Source organism: Canis lupus, chromosome 12, assembly GCF_048164855.1.
Source record: "Canis lupus baileyi chromosome 12, mCanLup2.hap1, whole genome shotgun sequence".
Lineage (NCBI taxonomy): Eukaryota > Metazoa > Chordata > Mammalia > Carnivora > Canidae > Canis > Canis lupus.
In genome coordinates this window covers 13201610-13224527 of record NC_132849.1, presented here as the reverse complement: position 1 = coordinate 13224527, position 22918 = coordinate 13201610, and the positions used below count along the sequence as shown (strand labels likewise).

The following is a 22918-nucleotide window of genomic DNA, read 5'->3' as shown; positions in this document are numbered from 1 at the left end:
CAGAGGGAGAGAGAGAGGCAGAGACACAGGCAGAGGGAGAAGCAGGCTCCATGCACCGAGAGCCCGACATGGGATTCGATCTGGGGTCTCCAGGATCGCGCCCTGGGCCAAAGGCAGGCGCCAAATCGCGGCGCCACCCAGGGATCCCCTTCCTCATTTTTTTCATTGTTGTTCTATAATTGAGTCTATCCAGTTCCTTTATTCCAAAATATGGGAAATGTGTTTATTGATATGGTGAACCATTTAAAAGGTTAAATTATTTTAAGGATAAATCCTGACAACACACTTGACTTTCCCAACAGAAAGTCAGCATTAGTACTTTGTGGTAATAAATTAGGACTTAGGTGTGTCATAGCACTTTAAATAGAAGCAGGTAGCATTTTTATCTTTTTACTTTAGTTACTTATTGACTGTGACTCTCTTGTTTGGTTTCTGACAGAGTCGGAGCAAGCAGAAGGAAAAGAGGGGCTAGGGGAGACTGAGAGATTACCGGGAGGACAGGAGAGCAATAGCGATGTAAACCAGGGAGAAACCACAGGGAGAGCGGAGGAGCAGATTCAAAACCCGTAAATGCAAATTTAGCCTAACTTACCAAATTATTTTCTGCGTCTGCTACATAATAGTAAATTCTATACCTTTGGGTTGTTATATGTTGAGTGATTCTTCTACTGAATTCAGCAAACCAGCCACCCACCTCCCCCTCACCTTTTCCAAAGTGAGTCTCATGGGAACAGTTTTCATATGTGGGACTCAGAAGTCTTGCTGCTTCTTGGGATATTTACAAGAGGAGGCAGAACATTTTAGTTCCTTTAATAAAACAAAAGGTAGATTCGATGTAGAGGGGGGAAAGTGGTGTAACTCCTTTTGGTATAATTAGATAAGTGTAAGTTTGGGAAAATTTTTTCTAATTAGGAAGTCTGAATAACCTGAGGAGCTAGAGCAAATCATAAAATTTCCAGACAAAAGGGAGTTTTTAAATTAAGGTAATGCGGATGCAAATAGCTCTTATGTACACACCAGATAATGTTCTGTTTCTACATGTATTAATTCATCTTCACAAACAATCCTAGGAAGTGGGCAATGTCATTATGCCCAATGTCATTCTGTCCCATTATAGGTGAGAAAATTGAATGATTCTCTCATCTACCCAAAGTTTTAATAACTAGTTAGTGGTAGAACAGGGATTTGAACCCAGGCAGTGGGATTCATGGCTTATGGATTTTGAAATATTCTGTACCACCTCTTAGTATTTAAACTTAGCTGTAAAGAGTTGTCAGTTGATTTGCCAGCCACAGCCATATGCTGGTTTCTGCCCAGCAGTCGGCTATTCCAGGTTGCCTTCTTTTCTTTCACCATCTGCTTTTTTACAATATACTATATACTTAGAGGAAAAATGACAACCTTCATCAATTAGACAGTTTTACTCTTCTTTCCATACTACCATGGGTTTTTTTTTTTTTTTTTTTTTTTTTTTTTAATTTAACAGGTTGTATTCAACAACAAAAGCAAAGCAAAACTTTGAATCATTTCCTAGTTCAGGGTTTAGGGAAAACCTTCCAAAAGTGTTGCCTTTTGTTAATCTTTGTTTCCACTTATAGTTCCCTGAAGAAGCAAGTTTTAAACTAGCTTAACTGCTGTGGCTTAGCCTAAATTAGGAAAGCAATCTAATGCTTATTTAGTTACATTTGTAGGTCAGTACTATAAATACTACTTTCTATACTATTTCAGTTGACCAAAATAGATACACAGTTTGCTCAGTGGTAATGATTTTATTCTGTTACTTTGTCCCCTTTTACTTCATTATCCTGGAACTTATAGGTGAACCTTTATCATGAACATTTCTTTCTAAATTTTACCTGCCTTTGCCCTTTGTTCCTGCCCACTTATAGGAGGCTATTATAGTAATCTTGTCTTGTAGTTGGCCATGTGTCCTGGGAATTTAGACAAGAATTTTGATGTTGTTTAGCTGTCTTATTAGATAGCATTGCCTTATGGCTGGCAGATTTTTTGATTTGGATATCTGGATTTCTTACTTTTTTTTTTTTAATATATGAATGGCACTTTTGAAAAGTTATTGTTAGAGTATTTTAATTCTGATTTTACTAGTCTCTCTTACTTTGTGTATTTTTGGATTGTGTTTTCCAGTATGACATCTTACTGCTAAGATACTTGCAAATCACTGAAATGGAAAATTGGGAGACTTGCTGAAAAGTACAGTATTAGAGTTTAGGAGTTATGCTTATTTGCTATCTCCATAGTAATATTAAGAGAAATTAGTTGGTGATAGCTTAAGAAGTGTCACTGAAGAAATATTCTAATTAAAATAAAATGTATCACCACTTAACAAAACTGCAGGCATTAGTGAATTAGAGAAACTTCTGTTAGTAGATAATAGAAGCTTAAATTCTCCACATTGAAGGTTTTGATAGGACAGGTTTAAAAGAAAGCTTTGAAATCTCTCTTCTCAAGTCTTGGCAAAAAGGAGAACTATCTTAAGCCGCTCTTTTCCCCAGAATAAGAAATTCCTATTTGCAGGGAACATTTATTCAGCATTTATGCCAGAACAAGGCAGCAAAAAAATTCCCATTTTTTTTTTTTTTTAGTTGTCCGTTAGTTGCAAAAGAGCCTTGTTAGAAAGCTGTCAATGGCAAAGGCAGATTCCTAAAGTAAATAGAAAAAAGTGTTTCTATAAACAAATATATCTACTTTTTAAATATTTTTATCCTGGGTTATAATTTCTTCAGTTCACATGGTAGGTGTAAAATGTACAGTTTGTAAATTTTTTGAGGAGTAGGGTAAAACATCTTAAAATATTCTGAAAGGGTAACTTAATAAGTAATGATCATTTTTCTTAACTAATTAAGAATCATAATTTAATGAAAAGTTATAATTATTTTCAAGTCTTTGCTTTTAGTAGATTATGTGTAAAAATATTTTTTTTTCCTCCTAATGGATTAAAAGGTGAATGTAACTTAATAAGTGTAGGTTTGTTTGCTTTTGCATATGCTATTAATGGGGGAATGGGATGGGTGCTATAAGTGTTGCAGGATAAAAAAATTTCTTAGAATTCCCTTAACTGTCCCTTCTTGTATCAAACATCTTTCCATGAATTTAACCTCAAAGGAACCAAACCACTCTCCCTTTTCTTAACTCCCTAGACTTCTATAAAATGCCTTTGTCTTACACGTCTAAAACTAACCCGGGTGGTCGATATTTGAACAGAAAAGCTAAAAACAACAAAATAAACAATACTGCAGACCTAACAAAGCAATTTAACTGTGTTGTTGTTTTCTACAGCTGGGTTACAAGCAACAACAAAACATTCTGGATTCCCTGTGAGGATGGATAATGCTGTGCCAATTGTACCCCAGGCGCCAGCTGCTCAGCCACTACAAATACAGTCAGGAGTTCTTACGCAGGTAAAAGCCATAACAATTTGGACACTCAGTATCACTGAAGCACTATTGAGATGCAGATATTTTGTCCTGGAAGATGGTATTTGCTTTGACCATAAGATCTTTCTTGGTCATGATTCAGTGGACTTAAAATGAAACATCTATAGTTGAATGATTCCTCATTCCTAATACTATTACAATTTTTGCCAATGTCTTCCTTAGACTTACTTACAGGAATAAATACCCAGACCTTGAGTCATTGTGTTTTGAGTAAACTTACTCAGACTTTGTGAGATGAAGTTAATTTTTCATACACATGTAACAACATTTTGATTCTAAAGATATTCCCCTTTTGTTCCGTTTCATGTCCCCTTTGCTCACTCTTTCAGAATGACATCATGGCAGAGAGGCTGGATCATATCAGGATGCCTCTTCAAGTATTACATTCCTTCACTCTGTGTGTTTAAGCTATAGAAAGCCTTAAAACTTTCTACTAGCCATGGGACATGCAACCAAGATGGGCAAGAAAATCGTGAAAGACTCAAATAAGCAACAGATACTATGTTTTCAATTCTATGTGTAAATGTTTGTGGCCCATGACACAGAGGAAATTTGGAAGTCCAAAACTCTTCTTTTGTGAGTAGGAAGAAGAGGAATTCTTACATGCCTTTGTTAACTGAGTTTTGTAGAACCGATCTTCTGAATCTGGCCCAAGAAGGATTCCTATCCTTTATCGCTTTAGGCCTTGACATTTGACCTAGTGAGCTGATGCTCTGATGAGCAGAGTTGAAGGGGAAAGTTGTGTTTGTACATGCATTTTAGGTGATACAAAATTACTACTTGTTGGTAATATCTTGGGGGGATTGAGAACCCTTCTGAATCCAGATAACCTGCCTCCGTGTTTGTTTCACTCACCTGCCTAATCTACGTTGCAGGGAAGCTGTACACCACTAATGGTAGCAACTCTCCACCCTCAAGTAGCCACCATCACACCGCAGTATGCGGTGCCCTTTACTCTGAGCTGCGCAGCCGGCCGGCCGGCGCTGGTTGAACAGACTGCCGCTGTACTGGTAATTCCCTCACTTGATTGTGTTACTAACGGAGTTTCTTTGGTTTCTTTCTTTTTTATTTTTTCCTGTTTGTTTTTGTTCTGTTTTCTTCTGGTTTTCTCATTTTTCAAAAGAAAAAAAATTTTTTAACTTAGTTTTTGCAGAGGGCATGGAAGCATGTGCCATCTTGTGGCTGTGTTCTTGCTACATTTTTAATGTCTCATCGTTTTCCTCCCCAACATTTGCTGAAGCACTGTTTGACTCTGATATTCAGTGTGGCTCTGTAAGGAGCCAGATCGCTTTAATTCTTCTTTGGCAGCCTAGTGTGATAAAAGCTCTTGGTGTAGTCTCAGAAGAACTTCAACACTGTTATCTGTTTTCTGCCCTTTTACCCTCTGATCCTTGAGAATGAAGGAAATGGCCTTTAGTTTGGCTCTGCTACAGGTATCCGGATGGCCAAAATTTGAACTCCTTGACAAGTTAGCTTCCTTCTTTATTTGCTATTTTAATCTTCTAAAATTTTTGTACATGTAGAAATGTTTAAGATGCTCTTAATTTACTACTTTATCAGCTGATGTTAACTTTCCTTCTCTGAACACATGAAGGTAACTCTTTTTGCCATTCATGATCGATGGCAGCTTATATCTTCCATTTAAAGATGTTCCATTTAGAATCTTTTTAGATCATATTTCATGTGTTGGTTGAGATTAAAGGTGAACTCATTTTTAGGGGTTTATGGAGAAATTAATGACTTTACAAATAGGTCTTTATACAAAGGTGAAAAAATATGGCCAAAAACCTCTATGTAAATGCAATACCTTTGTTACTGCAAGTCCTGGGGAAAAGTTATTAAATACAGCAGCAAATATAATACTATGGGGCTTAGAGATAGGAAAAACAAATAGGACCTCAGGGTGTGTTTCAGGATTTGTACCCTTCAGAGTGGTCTTTGGATGTGTTTTGGTTTATATGGGGGAGTTAGAATTGTTTATTGGACATCCCAGCATTTCGTTATTTGAAATTTAAAGTTAGAAAAACCTTATTGATACTATCGAATACTGATATCTACATCTTTCAAAGTGGCTTTACATTTCTTTTGTTGTTTCTCAAGGACTCATGTGAGTGTAAACACTTCCAGAAACATACTTTGGTTGTTGGAATTTGTTTGGTTTTAGTTTAAAAGTCTTCGTCAACCTCCAGATTAATTATATCCTAAGCCTAAAACCTGAGTGCGAGGGAGTCAGATACATTTCCAAACTTGATTGATCCAAGCCACTGGTTTTAACTTGCTCACCTATAGTTTTGAGAATGTTAGTTGAAACTTCTCCTTTGCTGCTTCTCTTAAGTTTGCACTAGTCATTTGCTAAGCTTTGCATATTTTTGTTCTTCCTCTGTCAAAACAGTTCGTCGCTTGGAACGCCAGATTTCTGCCTCACGTTGGAATGTTATTTCTTGCTCTGTATTAAACTACATGCTTTGTCTTGTGCAGGTGTTGGCTTATGGAAAGACGCATGGTGTGACTTAACATACTTCTCTTATTTTTTGTTTTGTTTTATTTTGTTTTAAATTCTGCTTATGGTAGCAGACGTGTTTGCAGTTTCTCTGCTTTGAAGGCTTCTTGTTTGGAACCAGTATTTGTAACAAGTGGATCTGTTACTTGCAGAAATATTTTTAAAACAGTGTGTTGATGGCCTTGCAGTTTGAAATTCAAGAAAGAACCATATGTACCCAAGCATTGTAGGTGATTGTACTGTAGAATTTAAGTTTAAAAAGGAAACTTTCAAATCTGTTCCCATTTTTTCAGAAAATGCCAGAATTTCTCTAAGAAGTTCAGAAAACATATTTGTTGCTGTCTACTGCAAGCGCTTGTTAAAAACTAGAAATGATGTATTTTCTAGTAGTGATTAGTTTTTATGTTGAAGTATGTTTCTATAAATGATACATTAAACAGTATATTTTAGGTAACTATTAAAAGCAAAATATGGTGCTCCCTGCATCTATTATGGAAATATTTTACTTACTGCCCTATTTCATTCTATCATATGGCTATATATGTTGAAGTTAGCTTTCTCTTGCTGACATAAGCTTGTTTGCCAAAGGATTTTGGCCTTTGGTCATCCACATCTGGTTCTGTGTTCCAAGTTCTACCCTTTTAAAAAGACACAATTCTCCCCTTTGTTTTATGGGTTGAACTGACCTGATGTCTTAACTGATTGGCACTTAAATTTTAAAATTCCTATTTTTAATCTCAAGGGAGCTGTCTTAACTCTTTTTAGGGATATTTTTAGAATCATTGCAAAAATGAAACTCCATCATTTAACCAGAGCTTACCTCTGAACTTTCAGACTCCTTGACTCTACAGTATATTACAGAAACTCTTAACCACAGGGATCTTCTTTTCTTTAATACCCTGGTGGTCATGTTAAAGAGGTGGCTGACAGAAAGCAGCATGTTGTCTTTCCCTGTTTGTAAGACTTGTAACCTTGAGCCCCTCTGACTTTTCTTTTTTTGATCTCTGCAAGTTAACAATCTACGGGCAACTTCTCTTAAGATATGAATTTTTCTTTCATCTGAAAAACAAAAGAAAAAGCCAAGAATGAGTCAAGTCTGGTTCTTTTTGTGTGTCTTTCCTTACAGCAGGCTTGGCCTGGAGGAACCCAACAAATTCTCCTGCCTTCAACTTGGCAACAGTTGCCTGGGGTAGCTCTGCACAACTCTGTCCAGCCCACAGCAGTGATTCCAGAGGCCATGGGCAGTGGCCAGCAGCTCACAGACTGGAGGCAAGTACCCAGTGTTCTTCTCTGGGAGATTTGCAAGGACAGATCCCTTATGGCAGGAGTGTTTGATGATTTGGTCAGACTGGGAAGAAAATGAAGGAAAGGAGAGATGCATCTTTGTTTCAGATTCTTTAAGAAAAGAATCCTTATTAGACTAGGAGATGGAGTAATGAGAAAATTTTGAATATAGGAAAACAGTAGGTTCTGAGATCGGGAATCATTTATTTCAGATTTAAAGAAAGTCTTTTTTTTTTTTTTTTTTAAGAAAGTCTTATTAGTCAATTAGAAACTATAGCCTTGTATAATCCAGGTGCCCAATTTAAAATGTAGCTCTATTTGGTTGTTTCATTGCTTTTGATACCTTTTCGGACCTATTTCCCCAGTGGTTGAAGTCTTCAGTCTTCTCTGTGTCTTTCCATTGAAACAGGAATGCCCATTCTCATGGTAGCCAGTACAGCACCATCATGCAGCAGCCCTCCTTGCTGACTAACCATGTGACACTGGCCACTGCTCAGCCCCTGAATGTTGGTGTTGCCCATGTTGTCAGACAACAGCAATCCAGTTCTCTCCCTTCCAAGAAGAATAAGCAGTCTGCTCCAGTCTCTTCAAAGTAAGTCTCTGCTAGAACTGGTAGATAAAACTGCCAGTTTGGGAAAGATGTTGCCAGCATTTAAAGTGCCATGGTATAGATTTTTGGTGTGAAGCAGCAAGTGGCTGCCGAATTGAGGAGGAGCTAACCTTTTCTGAGACTTGGGCATGCATACCAGGTGCGTCCTGGTTATGCACATCCTTTCTCTCTGCTGCTACTTTGAATCCAGGCCATCTTTATGCCAATGTTGTTATTTCTCTGCCCACATTACAGAGTGAAATTTAACCGTGGAGTAATGGGCATACAAAAATAAAATTTATGTTGTATTTTAGGGTTCTTATCCCTGGTGGAAACTGTGGCTAGCACGACTAGTTTATTATTTATTGGAACTTCTATAGTTAAGTGTATTGGCTTAATGATTAGGTAAAAATGAATTAAAGAACAAGCTGGAAAGAGTTCTGGGGAAAAGATGGATGGTTTGGGGGGCCAAGGACTGAGCGGTCTTTCCTTGTGACCTTTTTCTACAGGTCTTCTCTGGACGTTCTGCCTTCTCAAGTCTATTCTCTGGTTGGGAGCAGTCCCCTCCGTACCACATCTTATAATTCCCTAGTTCCTGTCCCAGATCAGCATCAGCCAATCATCATTCCAGATACTCCCAGCCCTCCTGTGAGTGTCATCACCATCCGCAGTGACACTGATGAGGAAGAGGACAACAAGTATAAGCCTAGCAGGTAAGATAGGTGAATGACCCACTGGTTCCTTGGCTCCTACCCTTAAGCTTAGACTCTTGGTTTTAGGCAAGTGGTCCAGTTTGGGCTGTGACAGGAAGGACTGATAAATGGTATTTTTGGAAGCATGGTCTTGGATGCATGAGACAGAACACTCAAGTTTCCACAACTGAGCATCATGTTAAATCATCAGTCTTTTCAGATACATTAGCTAGAAGGGGGTTGGATATTAAGCTGTTTAATATTCATCTGCTTTGCCTTGGAATGCACATCATACCACAGACATGATTCCCTGTCTTTAAGGACCTTTAGAGTCTGAAAATAGATGCCGTAGCAGAAGCATATAAACAGCAATTAATTGGAACAAGTCAGTAATCAGGAGATAATTTGTAATTTCTTAATCTGCAAAGGCCTCTTTGGAAGAGTGCAACTTCTTTTTCTTTTGCTTTGTGGTCTGAAATTTGAGGAATGTAAGTATCAAAGAATGTCCTTTTATCTCAGCACCTTAATCCAAGTTCTTAACTGGGCAGTTAACCTAGAGAGAGTGGATACATTTAAGAACTGTTACATACACCTCTCTCTTAGTGCTAACATAGTCAATTGCTTTGATTATGCTGTGTTGTATTCTTCACTGGGCCTTTGTGTTAGGCATAAAGAAGACAGAATAACCCTATGTATACCTGAGGAGGTAGTTACTATGTTTATTTTGTTTGAATTAATCTAAAAGTGAATTTGTAGTCTCAGATTCACACATGACAGTAACTAAGAAACCATGCAGTTTTATATAAATGAAGTTTAATGAACTGAAAGAGTAAATTTAGAATGAAGTACTTTAAAAGAGCTACTTACAAATGGTATTTACAGTTAACAAAATGGTATTTACAAATGGGACGTAGACTTTGTTTTTTTTTAAATTTTTTAAAGATTTTTTATTTATTTATTCATAGAGATGCAGAGAGAGAGAGAGAGAGAGAGAGAGAGGAGAGAGAGAGAGAGAGAGAGAGAGAGAGGCAGAGACACAGGCAGAGGGAGAAGCAGACTCCATGCAGAGAGCCTGACGTGGGACTTGATCCAGGGTCTCCAGGATCACACCCTGGGCTACAGGCAGGGCTAAACCTCTGCGCCACCAGGGCTGCCCTAGACTTTGAAACTAAGTCTTAAAAGTGGTTTCTGAACTGATTTGGGGAAGAGAAAAGGTAAACTTTCCAGTGAGGAAAAGTGACCACGTAGTAGCTATAATTATGTAATCAGCAGGATTGCTTTGACTGAAGCCAATTCTTTCCAAAACTCGGGGAAAAATTAAAGTTAGGAGGTGGAGTTTAGTTTGTAAAGGAACATAAAAAAAAAAAAAGTATGGCAAGTTTGATTAGACATAATAAGGAACCGTTTCTAGTCTAGCAGGATGATATGGGGAAAAAGTAGTTCTTGAAGAATACTATTGAAATAACCGTGAGTGGAAATGGCGGAGAGGCACCATAGAAGAGCTGTTAGAGGTGTGCATCTGGCATAGTTCTGTCCTGGCTCTGAGTACTGTCTTCACCACTTACCACTTGTGTGACCTTGGCCAAGTGTCTTAATCTTCCTGTGCTTCAGCATCCTCATCTGCAAAATGCGGGTGGTAGTACCTACTTCATAGAAGTGTTGTGAGGATTTGGTGAGACATATGTGGAGTGTAAGAATAGTGCCTGACGCATAATAAGCACTCAGAAGTTCACCGCTGCTAGTATTATTCTGTCGCTGTCATTATCCTTGTAATCATGGGAGGACCAGAAAGCATCAAAGAAACATTGCTAAACAGGAGTTGAATTTTCACGTGTTTTCTTCTCTTCAGCTCTGGCCTGAAGGCAAGGTCAAATGTCATCAGTTATGTCACTGTCAATGACTCTCCAGATTCTGACTCTTCCTTGAGCAGCCCATATTCCACTGATACCCTGAGTGCTCTCCGGGGCAATAGTGGATCCCTTGTGGAGGGGCCCGGCAGAGTTGTGGGGGATGGCGCTAGCACCCGCACCATCATTGTGCCTCCACTGAAAACTCAGCTTGGTGACTGCACAGTAGCAACCCAAGCCTCAGGTGAGCATCTTCACAGCCACAGGTGAATTCTGTGTTGATGAGTATAACCTTAATATGTTGCTAGTCTACTTATGCCAGTGGTAGCAACCAGTTACTTAATCCCGGAAATCCATTCCTTGTGATGTGAAATTATTTTCGGTGATCAATTTATCTTACTATGTTTATTTTGTTTGGATTGATCTAAAAGTGAATTTGTAGTCTCAGAAATAATCTGTTGATGGGAGAAGGCAGACGAGCTGTCATATGGCAGGGAGAATTAGCAGGCCACTTTTTTTTTTTTGCCACAGCCGATTCAAATTTGACAATCCAGGGTGAACAGGAACTGATAATATTAAAAATGACTGCAAACATTTTTATCTTTGTTTTTGTTTGGAAAACAAGATATACTTAGATCTTTTCTTACCCAGTGTCATAGCATTGATACTTTCATGGTTTTATTATCAACCTAAAGACCTCCATCTTTTTTGCTGTTAAATGTTGGATTTAGGCTCCCTAGTTATCAGGTAATGCTAGTTGCAGTAACAAGCCCCAGATCTCCCTGGCTTGACATAATAGAAGTTCGTTTCTTACTCACTTCCCAGTGCTAGTGCTCCTACTTGGTGGGCCTGCAGTGAGTGAAGGATCAGAGCCCAGGAATCCTCAGTCTCCAGTGAGATATAGGGAAAGAGTTTGGGGAGGGACACACATTTCTTTACCTCTTAAGCCCTGGAAACAGTGCAAACTAATTCCGTGGCCCCACCAAGAGGTTTGGGGGCCCAGGAAACAGAGTCCTTATCTAGGCAGTTGTTTTCCAGTGGCAGCTCTTATACATTTAAGGAGGGGAGCATGAATTGGTGTCTGTGCTATACTTAAATTAGTTAGTCTTTTACTCTGAATTATGTTACTGCCAGAGACACGAACAGAGTTCTGATTTCAGGATATCATTAAGCTTCGGTACGGTTCCTCCATCAGAAGTAGGCAGCTGTCCCATTGCAGGCAAGGCAGAACTTCCTGACGCCATGCTACTGGCGAGTGTTGTTAGGAGCTCTGTCCACCGTGGGGTCCAAGGAAGATTGGCTACTCCACAGATCATTGAATAAATGCTTCTGTTTTCCTAGTGGGACCAAGAAAGAAGCAAAATTTTGAAATTGATCCTGCTTATGTCCAACTACCCTGCAGTTTCTAAGAACCTGAAGATAGTGCCCAAAAAGATCTAATTTTGCCTTCTTTTAAAGCCCCTTTGAAACCTCAGTGTCCTCTAAGGATCACCAACATCTTCCTCAGCTTCCCGTTGTCATGTCTATACTTGTTTAACCGTTTCCCACATAAAACCCTAGGGCCCCTGGGGATGGGGACTATGTCCTACTGGTGTTTGTATTTCTAGTAGTGTCTTGCACATTACAGGAGACTAGATTTACTAAAGTGAAGGAAAAAAGACTCTTTTCAAAGATTATTTTTGGAGCTTTGTAGTAAGACAGAAAAGTAGGTTCTGCAGTGTTTGTTCCTCTGCTGTAAATGTAATTAAAGAAATAAGGTACACATGAAACCTTACCTCTTTCTTGCAAACCTCATGCAAATGTGGACTGATGAATATGCTGCCATCTGAGGTTTAACTGAGGCCACTCATAACTGACTACGGTCTGACCCTTCTTTAGGTCTCCTGAGCAGTAAGACCAAGCCAGTGGCCTCAGTGAGTGGGCAGTCATCTGGATGCTGTATCACCCCCACAGGGTATCGAGTTCCACGCGGGGGGACCAGTGCAGCACAGCCACTCAACCTTAGCCAGGTAAGCGCTAGGGGCTGCTGCCTTCTGTTTGGGGCCCTCCCTACTGTCACTTTCTGGAGAACTCTGCTTCTGGCTGGACTGCTGAATAAAGCCAAATGAAGCCCCTTTTGTGTCAGACAGTTTGGTGTTTTGTGGCCTGCGTCATATCTGCATGTGCTGTGTCCTTTTATTCCCTCTGTAAGAGTGTTGAGGATGCACATTCCAGGTTTTCCATCAGACATCCCTAGTCTGTCCTGGAAGATTAGAGAAATGTCTGGAATTTAGAAAGAGCCATGGATGCTTTAGTCCCTCCCTGCCTGCTTCTGTACCACACCACATGAGACCTCTTCCTTTATCTCCCAGGTCATAAATAACCCAAGCCTCACCCTGATTACTTGAGGCAAGAAACAGTACAAAGTTTTGTGGCCACTTCACCAACTGGTTCTAGTGTTCTGTGTTGACTTGAGTCTGGGATTTCCCCCCACACACACACACACCACTGTGAGATCTGATGGGGTGGGGAGGGACACTATTCTCTTTCTAAAGGGGGCAAACTATTCACTCTTTCTTCAGCTAAAATTCTGGTGCTTGTATGATGTCTACCAGGAGTAAGAAAGTGTAAACATGAGGGTGTAACTGTGAGTGTGCACGCGTGTGTGTATGTATGTGAGAGAAAGAAAGCACATGCAAGTGCAAGTGTAAATTCGAGTTAGTGCATGTGTTTTAGGCTCCACAAGTCAAGAGGGATATGAAGAACTTAGAGGAGAACAAAAGAAAACAATGGCAAGAAAGAAAGGTTAGGAAAAATTCAAATTCCCTGGCGCCAGAATAGGGTGAGTTGAGTCAACAGTTACTAACTTGCAGGAGCGGGTAACCCTGTGAACTCTTGATTCCCCCCCCCCTCCCCTTGCCTCTGTCATACTTCAGAGCAAACTGCTGCTCTCTGGGCTGGGTTAGGATCTGTTCTGCCAAGAGGTGGAGGGATGGAGGCTGACTTCTGACAGCATTGCCAGCCTGGGAGCTTCTGTGCTGTTGCAGCCCAGGAGCAGTACAGGTTAGAACCTCAACTCTCAACTTGGCCTTGGGTGCCCCCTGGACTAGCACGGCCTCCAGGCTCCTCACTCCCTTCTTACTCCTTCCAGAACCAGCAGTCATCGTCAGCGTCGACCTCACAGGAGAGAAGCAGCAACCCTGCCCCCCGCAGGCAGCAGGCGTTTGTGGCCCCGCTCTCCCAAGCACCCTACACCTTCCAGCACGGCAGCCCACTCCACTCGACGGGGCACCCACACCTGGCCCCAGCCCCCGCTCACCTGCCAAGCCAGCCTCACCTGTATACGTATGCTGCCCCCACCTCCGCTGCTGCATTGGGCTCCACCAGCTCCATTGCTCATCTCTTCTCCCCCCAGGGCTCCTCAAGGCATGCTGCAGCCTACAGCACCCACCCCAGCACCCTGGTGCACCAGGTCCCTGTCAGTGTTGGGCCCAGCCTGCTCACTTCAGCCAGTGTGGCCCCTGCTCAGTACCAACACCAGTTTGCCACCCAGTCCTACATCGGGTCTTCCCGAGGCTCAACAATTTACACTGGATACCCACTGAGTCCTACCAAGATCAGCCAGTATTCCTATTTGTAGTTGGTGAGCAGAGGGAGGAGGGGTCATGGCTGCCTGTTCCTGGCCCTGAGTTCTTAATGACACACGATGATGAGCTCCTCCCATAAGCCCCTCCAGAAACTCCTTAGCCAGCAACTTGTCCTGCAGGGGCCCACTGAAGCAGAAGGTTTTTCTCTGGGGAACCTGTCTTAGTGTTGACTGCATTGTTGTAGTCTCCCAAAGTCTGCCCTATTTTTTAATTCCTTATTTTTGTGACAGCATTTTTGGTATTTGGAAGAGTTGAGATGCCCATCTTCTGCAGTTACCAAGGAAGAGAGATCGTTCTGAAGTTACCCTTTGAAAAATATTTTCTCTCTGACTTGAGTTCTATAAATGTTTTTAAAACCAAGTGAAGCCCCCTCTTTATTTAACTTTGTTTTATTGTAATTGCTGGTCAGAGGAAAAATGCTGATAGAAGGACTTGAAATCTGGTAACAAGTGAGAAAAGAAAAATAATCACTCTTCTGTTTGTTTAAAAACCAAGACTTAATTGCCTATTTTAAGAGCAGCTTACACAAGTCTGTATTTGACTATCAGGCATTTCTCCTCAAAATCTTATCTTTCTTTATGGGACTTTAGACTTACAGTGTTTTAGTTTTGTTTTTGTGTCATGTTATACTTACTGGGCAATTGTTATTTTAGCAAAACTGGTTATAAACTGCTCTATGTTACTCTTGGGATTCTCTCAGTTGCTCCTGTGTTTATTATAAAGTAGTGTTAAAAAGGCAGCTCACCATTTGCTGGTAACTTAGTGTGAGAGAATCCATATCTACCATGTAAGCACTAGGTATTCTTTTTAAATGAAGTACCATGCATTCTTCTTAAGTTATTTTTAAAAGTCTTTGTCTCTGTTTCAGCTTAAATTTTATTATTGGAAAAGCCATTAAGGTGGTTATTATTTTATGGTGGTGGTTGTCTTATACGCAATATCTCTTTGTATTATGCGATACTGGTATTGATGAGCTTTGTCTAAAGTTTTTTGGCATTGGTGAGCTTTGCCTAAAGATTAATATGAATTTTCAATAATACACCTCTCTCTCTCTCTCTCTCTTTGCCTCATCTCTCCCTTCTGTTCTATGTGATTTATCTGGGGAGAAAGCAAAAGGATCTGAAACCAGATAAGAACTTTGTGTATAGCTTTTATACTTTAAAGTAGCTTCCTTTGTATGCCAGCAGCAAACTGAATGCTCTCTTATTAAGACTTATACAATAAGTGCATGTAGGAATTGCAAAAAATATTTTAAAAATTTATTACTGAATTTAAAAATATTTTAGAAGTTTTGTAATGGTGGTGTTTTAATATTTTGCATAATTAAATATGTACATATTGATTAGAAAAATATAACAAGCAATTTTTCCTGCTAACCCCAAATGTTATTTGTAATCAAATGTGTAGTGATTACACTTGAATTGTGTATTTAGTGTGTATCTGATCCTCCAGTGTTACCCCGGAGATGGAATGGATGTCTCCATTGTATTTAAACCAAAATGAACTGATACTTGTTGGAATGTATGTGAACTAATTGCAATTATATTAGAGCATATTACTGTAGTGTTGAATGAGCAGGGGCATTGCCTGCAAGGAGAGGAGACCCTTGGAATTGTTTTGCACAGGTGTGTCTGGTGAGGAGTTGTTCAGTGTGTGTCTCTTCTTCCCTTTCTCCTCCTTCCCTTATTGTAGTGCCTTATATGATAATGTAGTGGTTCATAGAGTTTACAGTGAGCTTGCCTTAGGATGGACCCCACGCTGTTCACTGGGATTTAGCAGAACAGGATCAGTAGCTGTGCCATGTAAATGCATTGTTGTCAGTTTCCCTGCCAAGACTGAAAAATAAAAACAGCAGCTTTTCTCCTTTACCACCACCTCTACCCCTTTCCAGTCTGGAATCTCAGCTGAGTTCTCACAGAAGCATTTCCCCCATTTGGCTCTCTCACGGTGCATTGCTACCTTGCTTCTGTGAGAATTTGGGAAGCAGGTGGGAGGAGTCAAGCCAGTATGAAATATGTGTTTTTTTCTTTTTCTTCTTCTTTTTTTAAGTATGTGCAATCACCTTTTAGAATGAGATTTTTTTCCCCCTTTTCCCATGTGGCAGTCCTTCCTGCAAATAGTTGACATTCCTAGTAAAATATTTGCTTGTTGAAAAAAAACCTATAACAGATCTGTTTATACCAAAGAGCCTGTTGTATTGCTTACCATGTCCCCATACTATGAGGAGGAGTTTTGTGATGCCGCTGGTGACAGGGAACTCAAAGGTTTCTGAGCCGGTGAAGAATATTAAAAAGAAACCAAAACCTATCGAGTCATCGGGCTTTGGAGGTTTCTTTTTAACAACTTGAGTATTCTTGGGGCTGTGAAATTGTCCTTGTACTCTCAGCTCCTGCATGGATGTGAGTCAAGTGGAGGGTACTGGGGATTGGGATGTTCCTGCCCATAAAAGATTTGGGGGAAGAAAGTTAACTCTAAGATATAGAAGTGTTCCATCTGAATTGAAAATTCTGTTATTTGAGGGCTAAGTCTAGGACTGGTTCTTTGTAGAGATGGCGTCAAGGAGGTGCAGGATGGAGATGGGAGATTTCATGGAGCCTGGTCAGCCAGCTCTGTACCGGGTTGAACACCGAGGAGCTGTCAAGGTATTTGGAGTTTCTTCATTGTAAAGAGTAAGGGCTTCCACGATGGGGCAGATAGTCAGTACAGCCTACCAGGAACATGTTGGTGTTTTCTGCTTTTCTTTCTTTCTTTTTTTTTTTTTGAGGAGTGGTGGTGGTGGTGGGGTTATTCTCTTGAGTTGTGTTTGCACCGTTATATTGGTGAAGATACCCAAGCAGTTTTTATAGTTTCTGTCACTGGTGTTACATAGTTTTCTGGTCTGCGTGTGTGATCTTTGTGTTTCCTCATTTGCTGAGTGTATTTTTATTTTCTTGCTCAAAGGCAGACCTAAGTTTCCAGGAGAAACATTTCATTGTTCCTCTTTCCTCTACAAGGGATAAGATTTGTTGTTTCTGTAACAAATGAGATGCAGGGAAAATATACAGAACACTCCACTCCTGCCCCGCCCTGTCCAATAAGTAGATACCACTTAAGATGTGAGTCTTACTAACTTATGGGGAAAAGACAATACCAAGAGCGTGTATTGTTATCTTAATCACCTGACTAGCAATGTGTGGCTTTAAGAATTTTAGAAGTTTTCAGCCTTAGTCTGCAAATTGGCATTTCAAATTTACCGAGGTAAAAATCTGTGTCTGCTGAATTTTTATGTGCTCCATGTGGCTTTAGATTCTGTCCCTGGGGTTTAACATTGCCGGCCCTGACAGGATGGGGGAAGCCCTGCGAACTCAGCCAGTGGCCTAGCCTCAGACCAGCTTAAGGCTTTACGTCCTTTCAGAACTTGTGTTTCCAGCTTCTCCCCTGCAGGGTTGAGAGAGAAAGCGGGGAAGGTTTAAGTACAGCCACTCTGGGCTCCTGGGCAACTTGATCACTCCAGAGTTTGAAGAGCCCGCAGGAGGGAATACTGCTGTCAGTACTCAGCTCAGATACCAGCCCCAGGAATAAGAACTCCATTTCAAACAGTTCTGGCCATCCATCGTCCTCCACTAGAGGGGCTCAGCTTGACTGCCCTTAGCCAGGCAAGCACAGTAATGTGTGTTTTATTCAGCATTATTATGCAAAAACCCACTGGTTAGGTTGGTTTGTTTTAGGATAGGAAATGAAATTGCCTCTCAGTGACAGGAATGGCCCAAGCCTGCTTCCTATTTTAGTTTTTGGTTTATTTTATTTTTTTAAACTGATGGATGGTGCAGCATGTCTACATGGTTGTTTGTTGCTAAACTTTATATAATGTGTGGTTTTGATTCAGCTTGAAAAATAATCTCACTACATGTAGCAGTACATTATATGTACATTATATGTAATGTTAGTATTTCTGCTTTGAATCCTTGATATTGCAATGGAATTCCAACTTTATTAAATGTATTTGATATGCTAGTTATTGTGTGCGATTTAAACTTTTTTTGCTTTCTCCCTTTTCTGGTTGTGCGCTTCCTTTTACAACAAGCCTCTAGAAACAGTTTCTGAGAATTATTGAGCTATGTTTGTAATGCAGATGTACTTAGGGAGTATGTAAAATAATCATTTTAACAAAAGAAATAGATATTTAAAATTTAATACTAACTACGGGAAAAGGGTCCATTGTGTAAAACATAGTTTATCTTTGGATTCAATGTTTGTCTTTGGTTTTACAAAGTAGCTTGTATTTTCAGTATTTTCTACATAATATGGTAAAATGTAGAGCAATTGCAATGCATCAATAAAATGGGTAAATTTTCTGATTTATGTGGCTGTTTTTGACTTCTGTTGGAGGGTTGCAAAGAGGATCAACAAACGACATCTTTGGAGTGGCTAAATACATTGCATCTGAACATCAGTGGCGGGTTTCATACAAATCTCCACAGTGGAAATGAGTCGGGGTCGATAGAACACACTCTCCAAGAATGGAGTGTCCGGGCCCTAACTGAAGATCCTCTGGTCCTGGCTCTTTGAAAGAGGCAGAACTTGTGACCCAGGATAATTAAACTTTGTTTCCTAGCATGTTCCGCCGACCATCTGAAGTACTGTAATGAAAATGAGAATCACCACAGAAGATATTTTTCCCTTCTTTCAAGCTACATCGTTAGAAGCATAGTCCTTTTGGAGAAGGAGCCCTTCTCAAAAGATTTCTCTTGGTTTTAAAGTGAACAAAATTTCTCCTGATAAAGAATTAGAGATTTGTGTAGATGGATCACTGCAGGTCAATGAATAAAAGGTATACTCGTTTGACTTCTTTTGACACGTGTTTCCGGCCACATCTACCGTACCATGGCCATTAATTCATTGTGGGGTTCTGCGGTCGTGGTTGGAACATAGGAATGAGACACATTTAGAAACACTATTTTGGACCATAACCAAGAGGAATGATCAGTAGGCTCTTCTCTCCCATTAGTAGGGAAGTCAGAACACGTTTATTTTGATTCAGACTGCAACACATACATTTTTCAGATTTGTTTTCCTAAATAAATGAACATGAAATGAGTGTGAACTCATGAACATTCCCCAGTTTTGGTAAGACAATATACTTAGAAGCATTCGGGTAAAAGAAAGCCAAGTAGAAAGGCTCTGCCATCAATCTCACTTCCAGGTAACCAAAACCTAATTTAACTTATCAATGATTTGGGGGTTTTTTTGTTGTTGTTTGTTTTTATTTTTATTTTTTTGTTGTTTTTTGTTTGTTTTTAAATCTCAATTACATACTCTTCCTTAGGCTAAGCCAGAGAGAGATTGGAATAGCTCCTCAAGTACTTGGGTAGTCTGTGGGGAAATCTGTGTTTTCATGATAAAAAAAACTCCTGTAAATTCAATCTGCTTGGCTTGCTTTGTGGAAAATTTTCCTCAGGAGGTGAGATCTAAGTCTTGGTTTCCCCAGAAGTCCTGAGATGACATCACAAGGTGGCGCCAATGAGCTATAGAAGAAGGTAATGCAGACAGGACCGCGGTGATCTTTTCCCACCTCTTCCCCTCAAACCTCGTCTTCCCTGCTTCCAGCTTACACTGAGCAAGGCAGAAAACAATTCATGCTACTATTGCTGGGAAAGGAAAAAGACTAATGATGGGTGTTTCTTAAGCAGCCAGCGCTGGAAGGAAGCATGCATTCTCCTAAAACAGGAACAGAGTTTGCTGAGTGTACTCTGGGGCCGTGCCTCCTGCTGCTAGCTTCTTTTTCTGGGTGACTGCCCAGAAGGCCTCTGTCCTGGGGTTTCACCTTCTTCCCCTCTCCTGGGGAGCCTACAGCCTAGGCGGGAGGTGCTTATGGCTTCTGGCCGCTCTGCCATAGGGCCATCTGTGTTTAATCAATCCAGGCGGATGGGAGGGGGCGGGGGACCTAAAGAGCCTGTGAGAGCATTCCAGAGGAGTGAGAGAGACCCGAGATCCAGGACGAGAGGAGGGACCGCCCCCACCCCGCCTCCAAAGCTAAGTGGCGGGCTTAAGCGGGAAAGGCTCCGGACCGCGCTTCTGCTCCTAATCCTACTCGGCCCTGTTCTCCGCTGCCATGGGGCCCTACACGCCTCTCCTCACCATGTTCCTTTTGTCATGGTGGCTGCGACCCCTTCAAGGACAGCAGCACCACCTCGTGGAGTACATGGAACGCCGACTAGCTGCCTTAGAGGTGAGTGGCTCCCTTTTCGTCCTGGGCCAGGCTGGCTGGAAGGGCTCTACAACTCTTGTTGCTTCACCTAGCGTGTCAGGGATCTGGGGTGGGGATGACAAGGTGGGGCTCTGTGAGGCGCTACAGAACACTCTCACCTTTTACTAAGGGTATCCTCACGATCGCAATCGCAGCTCTTTCCCCACAGCCGCAGAGTGACTCCAGAACAAACAGGCCTTTCTATTTTACCCTGAGATCGCATGGAATAAGGGGACAGGGGACAGGAGAGCTAGACAGAGTGGTAGGGAAGCCTCTCAGGATGAGCTGGTGATTCTGTGAGAGTTGGAAGTTCCCAGAGAGCTTGCAGCTTGCTTTTTATAACGGTTTGAAGTCTGGGGACTTCCCAAGTGGAAATATGTGCACTCCCGAGTGGAGCACTGTATAATGGAGCAGAGACCCTTGACCAACCTCATGCACTTAGGCCGCCCTGGCAGCTTAGAGGATGGCCTCTGAGGTGAGGCTCACGGAGAACGTGGGCTGGAGGACACGAACTGGGGATAGAAGCCTAGGTGATCCGTGCCGGGTTTTTTGCACATTTGGCATCTCTGACATCTGGTTTCCTTTCAGTGGGAGATTGAAGGGGAGTGGATGCCTGGCTGAGTGTGTGCTTTCCCCCACTCTCTGCTCCCTGGTCGGGCCTCTCCCTGCCTGAGAGTTGTGACCCTTCAGCCCCCTCCTGCCCCCCCCCCCATCCCTGCAGGAACGGCTGGCCCAGTGCCAGGACCAAAGTAGCCGGCACGCTGCCGAGCTGAGGGACTTCAAGAACAAGATGCTGCCGCTGCTGGAGGTGGCCGAGAAGGAGCGCGAGGCCCTCAGGACTGAGGCTGACACTATCTCGGGGAGAGTAGACCGTCTGGAGCGGGAGGTTGACTATCTGGAGACCCAAAACCCAGCTCTACCCTGTGTGGAGGTTGACGAGAAGGTGACCGGAGGCCCCGGGATCAAAGGCAAGGGCAGAAGAAATGAGAAGTACGATATGCTGACAGGTAAGCCATCCAGCAACAGAGCCCTCACACTCTCAGAACCTGTGCTCTTCCTTGGTTCCTTCCCAGTCATTCTCCTCATCCCAGGCCACTTTGGTGCAGCCTCCTGGAATCTCTTTTAGGGGAATCTCTATAATGACAGGTCCATTGCAAGAGTTTCTGGGGTGCCCTTTCCCCTAGTCTCCCGTAGAGAGGAGGTGTCCACTGGCAGATGCCCTCTGTCCTCCAGATGGCCCCCTGGTGGGTTCCCCACAGTGGGCATCTAATTCTTGCCGGTATTGCCCTGTCCTGTGTTTTCCTCCCTCCCCGCCAGACTGTGGCTACACGATCTCTCAGGTGAGATCGATGAAGATCCTGAAGCGGTTTGGTGGCCCAGCTGGTCTATGGACCAAGGATCCAATGGGGCCAACAGAGAAGATCTACGTATTAGATGGGACACAGAACGACACAGCCTTTGTCTTCCCAAGGTTGCGGGACTTCACCCTGGCCATGGCTGCCCGGAAAGCTTCCCGGGTCCGGGTGCCCTTCCCCTGGGTGGGCACAGGACAGCTGGTGTACGGGGGCTTTCTTTATTATGCCCGGAGGCCTCCCGGAGGACCCGGAGGGGGAGGGGGGCTGGAGAACACGTTGCAACTCATCAAGTTCCACCTGGCCAACCGAACGGTGGTGGACAGCTCCGTGTTCCCCGCGGAGGGGCTGATCCCCCCATACGGGCTGACGGCCGACACCTACATTGACCTGGCCGCGGACGAGGAGGGCCTGTGGGCCGTCTATGCCACTCGGGAAGACGACAGGCACTTGTGTCTGGCTAAGTTAGACCCCCAGACTCTGGACACGGAGCAGCAGTGGGACACACCGTGTCCCCGAGAGAACGCCGAGGCTGCCTTTGTCATCTGCGGGACCCTGTACGTCGTCTATAACACCCGCCCTGCCAGCCGGGCCCGCATCCAATGCTCCTTTGATGCCAGCGGCACCCTGACCCCAGAGAGGGCAGCGCTCCCCTACTTCCCCCGCCGGTACGGGGCCCATGCCAGCCTCCGCTACAACCCCCGAGAGCGCCAGCTCTACGCCTGGGATGACGGCTACCAGATTGTCTATAAGCTGGAGATGCGAAGGAAAGAGGAAGAAGTCTGAGGACCCAGCTCTGGGTTTCGGATCTCTGTCACCTCCGCACATTTCTACCCCCATCACGTTTCCTGCTCCTCGTTGTCCAGATGTGGCAGGCCGCCGCTCCCGCCGCATCTGCAGCCAGTGAAAGCCACCTTCTCAAGTCCCCTCGTTTCCTGTGGGACTTTAGATCTTGAGAGCTCCTTTCCCAGCGGAAAGAGGGAAAACCTTAAGTGTTCACTCCCCTCCTGCCCCAGGGCAGGGCCTTTCAGGCCAGTCGGAGGTCTCGCAGATCCACAGCTCTGGCCCTTGCAGGTGGGCAACCCCAGCAAAGGGGCAGCAGAATATTCCCTGCCTCAGTGTTAGTAGGGGGCGGGGAGAGCGAGTTCCGGAGGAGGGAACCCTCACCTCTGGCTGCCCCTGAAGTGCCCGGAGAACCTGGGCTTCCTGCGCATCATTTTGTATTGCCGCCTTTTGCATTAAAAGGAAAATCCACTGCTCCCTGCCTGTGTGTGTCTGGAGTGTCCGCAGAGACGATTTCAACCCGCGACCCTCCGTTTTCCTCCGCCGCCCCTTAGGCCACGTTAG

The 22918-nt window shown here is 42.8% G+C and overlaps 2 protein-coding genes across 15 annotated transcripts in view; both read left to right on the top strand.

Annotated features, from left to right (window-relative positions):
- HIPK1 (homeodomain interacting protein kinase 1) overlaps positions 1-18330 on the top strand; it is a 52367-nt gene extending 34037 nt beyond the window's left edge. For 5 of the 14 annotated variants that reach the window (XM_072769710.1, XM_072769714.1, XM_072769717.1 and 2 more), the window contains 10 exons: positions 3298-3419; positions 4331-4465; positions 7082-7224; positions 7649-7831; positions 8338-8541; positions 10370-10611; positions 12246-12376; positions 13083-13151; positions 13313-13409; positions 13498-18330. In XM_072769710.1, the coding sequence (XP_072625811.1) occupies positions 3298-3419; positions 4331-4465; positions 7082-7224; positions 7649-7831; positions 8338-8541; positions 10370-10611; positions 12246-12376; positions 13083-13151; positions 13313-13409; positions 13498-14072 (1901 nt within the window). In that variant the 3' untranslated portion in view covers positions 14073-18330. Of the gene's footprint in view, positions 1-3297; positions 3420-4330; positions 4466-7081; positions 7225-7648; positions 7832-8337; positions 8542-10369; positions 10612-12245; positions 12377-13082; positions 13189-13282; positions 13410-13497 lie in introns of those variants that run through there. The other 9 variants (XM_072769718.1, XM_072769720.1, XM_072769711.1 and 6 more) reach the window with 8 other exon arrangements.
- A 1176-nt stretch (positions 18331-19506) lies between these two features.
- OLFML3 (olfactomedin like 3) lies at positions 19507-22829 on the top strand. Its single transcript, XM_072769742.1, has 3 exons — positions 19507-20201; positions 20941-21226; positions 21537-22829. Exons 1-3 carry the CDS (start codon positions 20085-20087, stop codon positions 22355-22357), a joined length of 1224 nt encoding a protein of 407 aa, XP_072625843.1. The 5' UTR covers positions 19507-20084; the 3' UTR covers positions 22358-22829.
- The last annotated feature ends 89 nt before the right edge of the window (positions 22830-22918 follow it).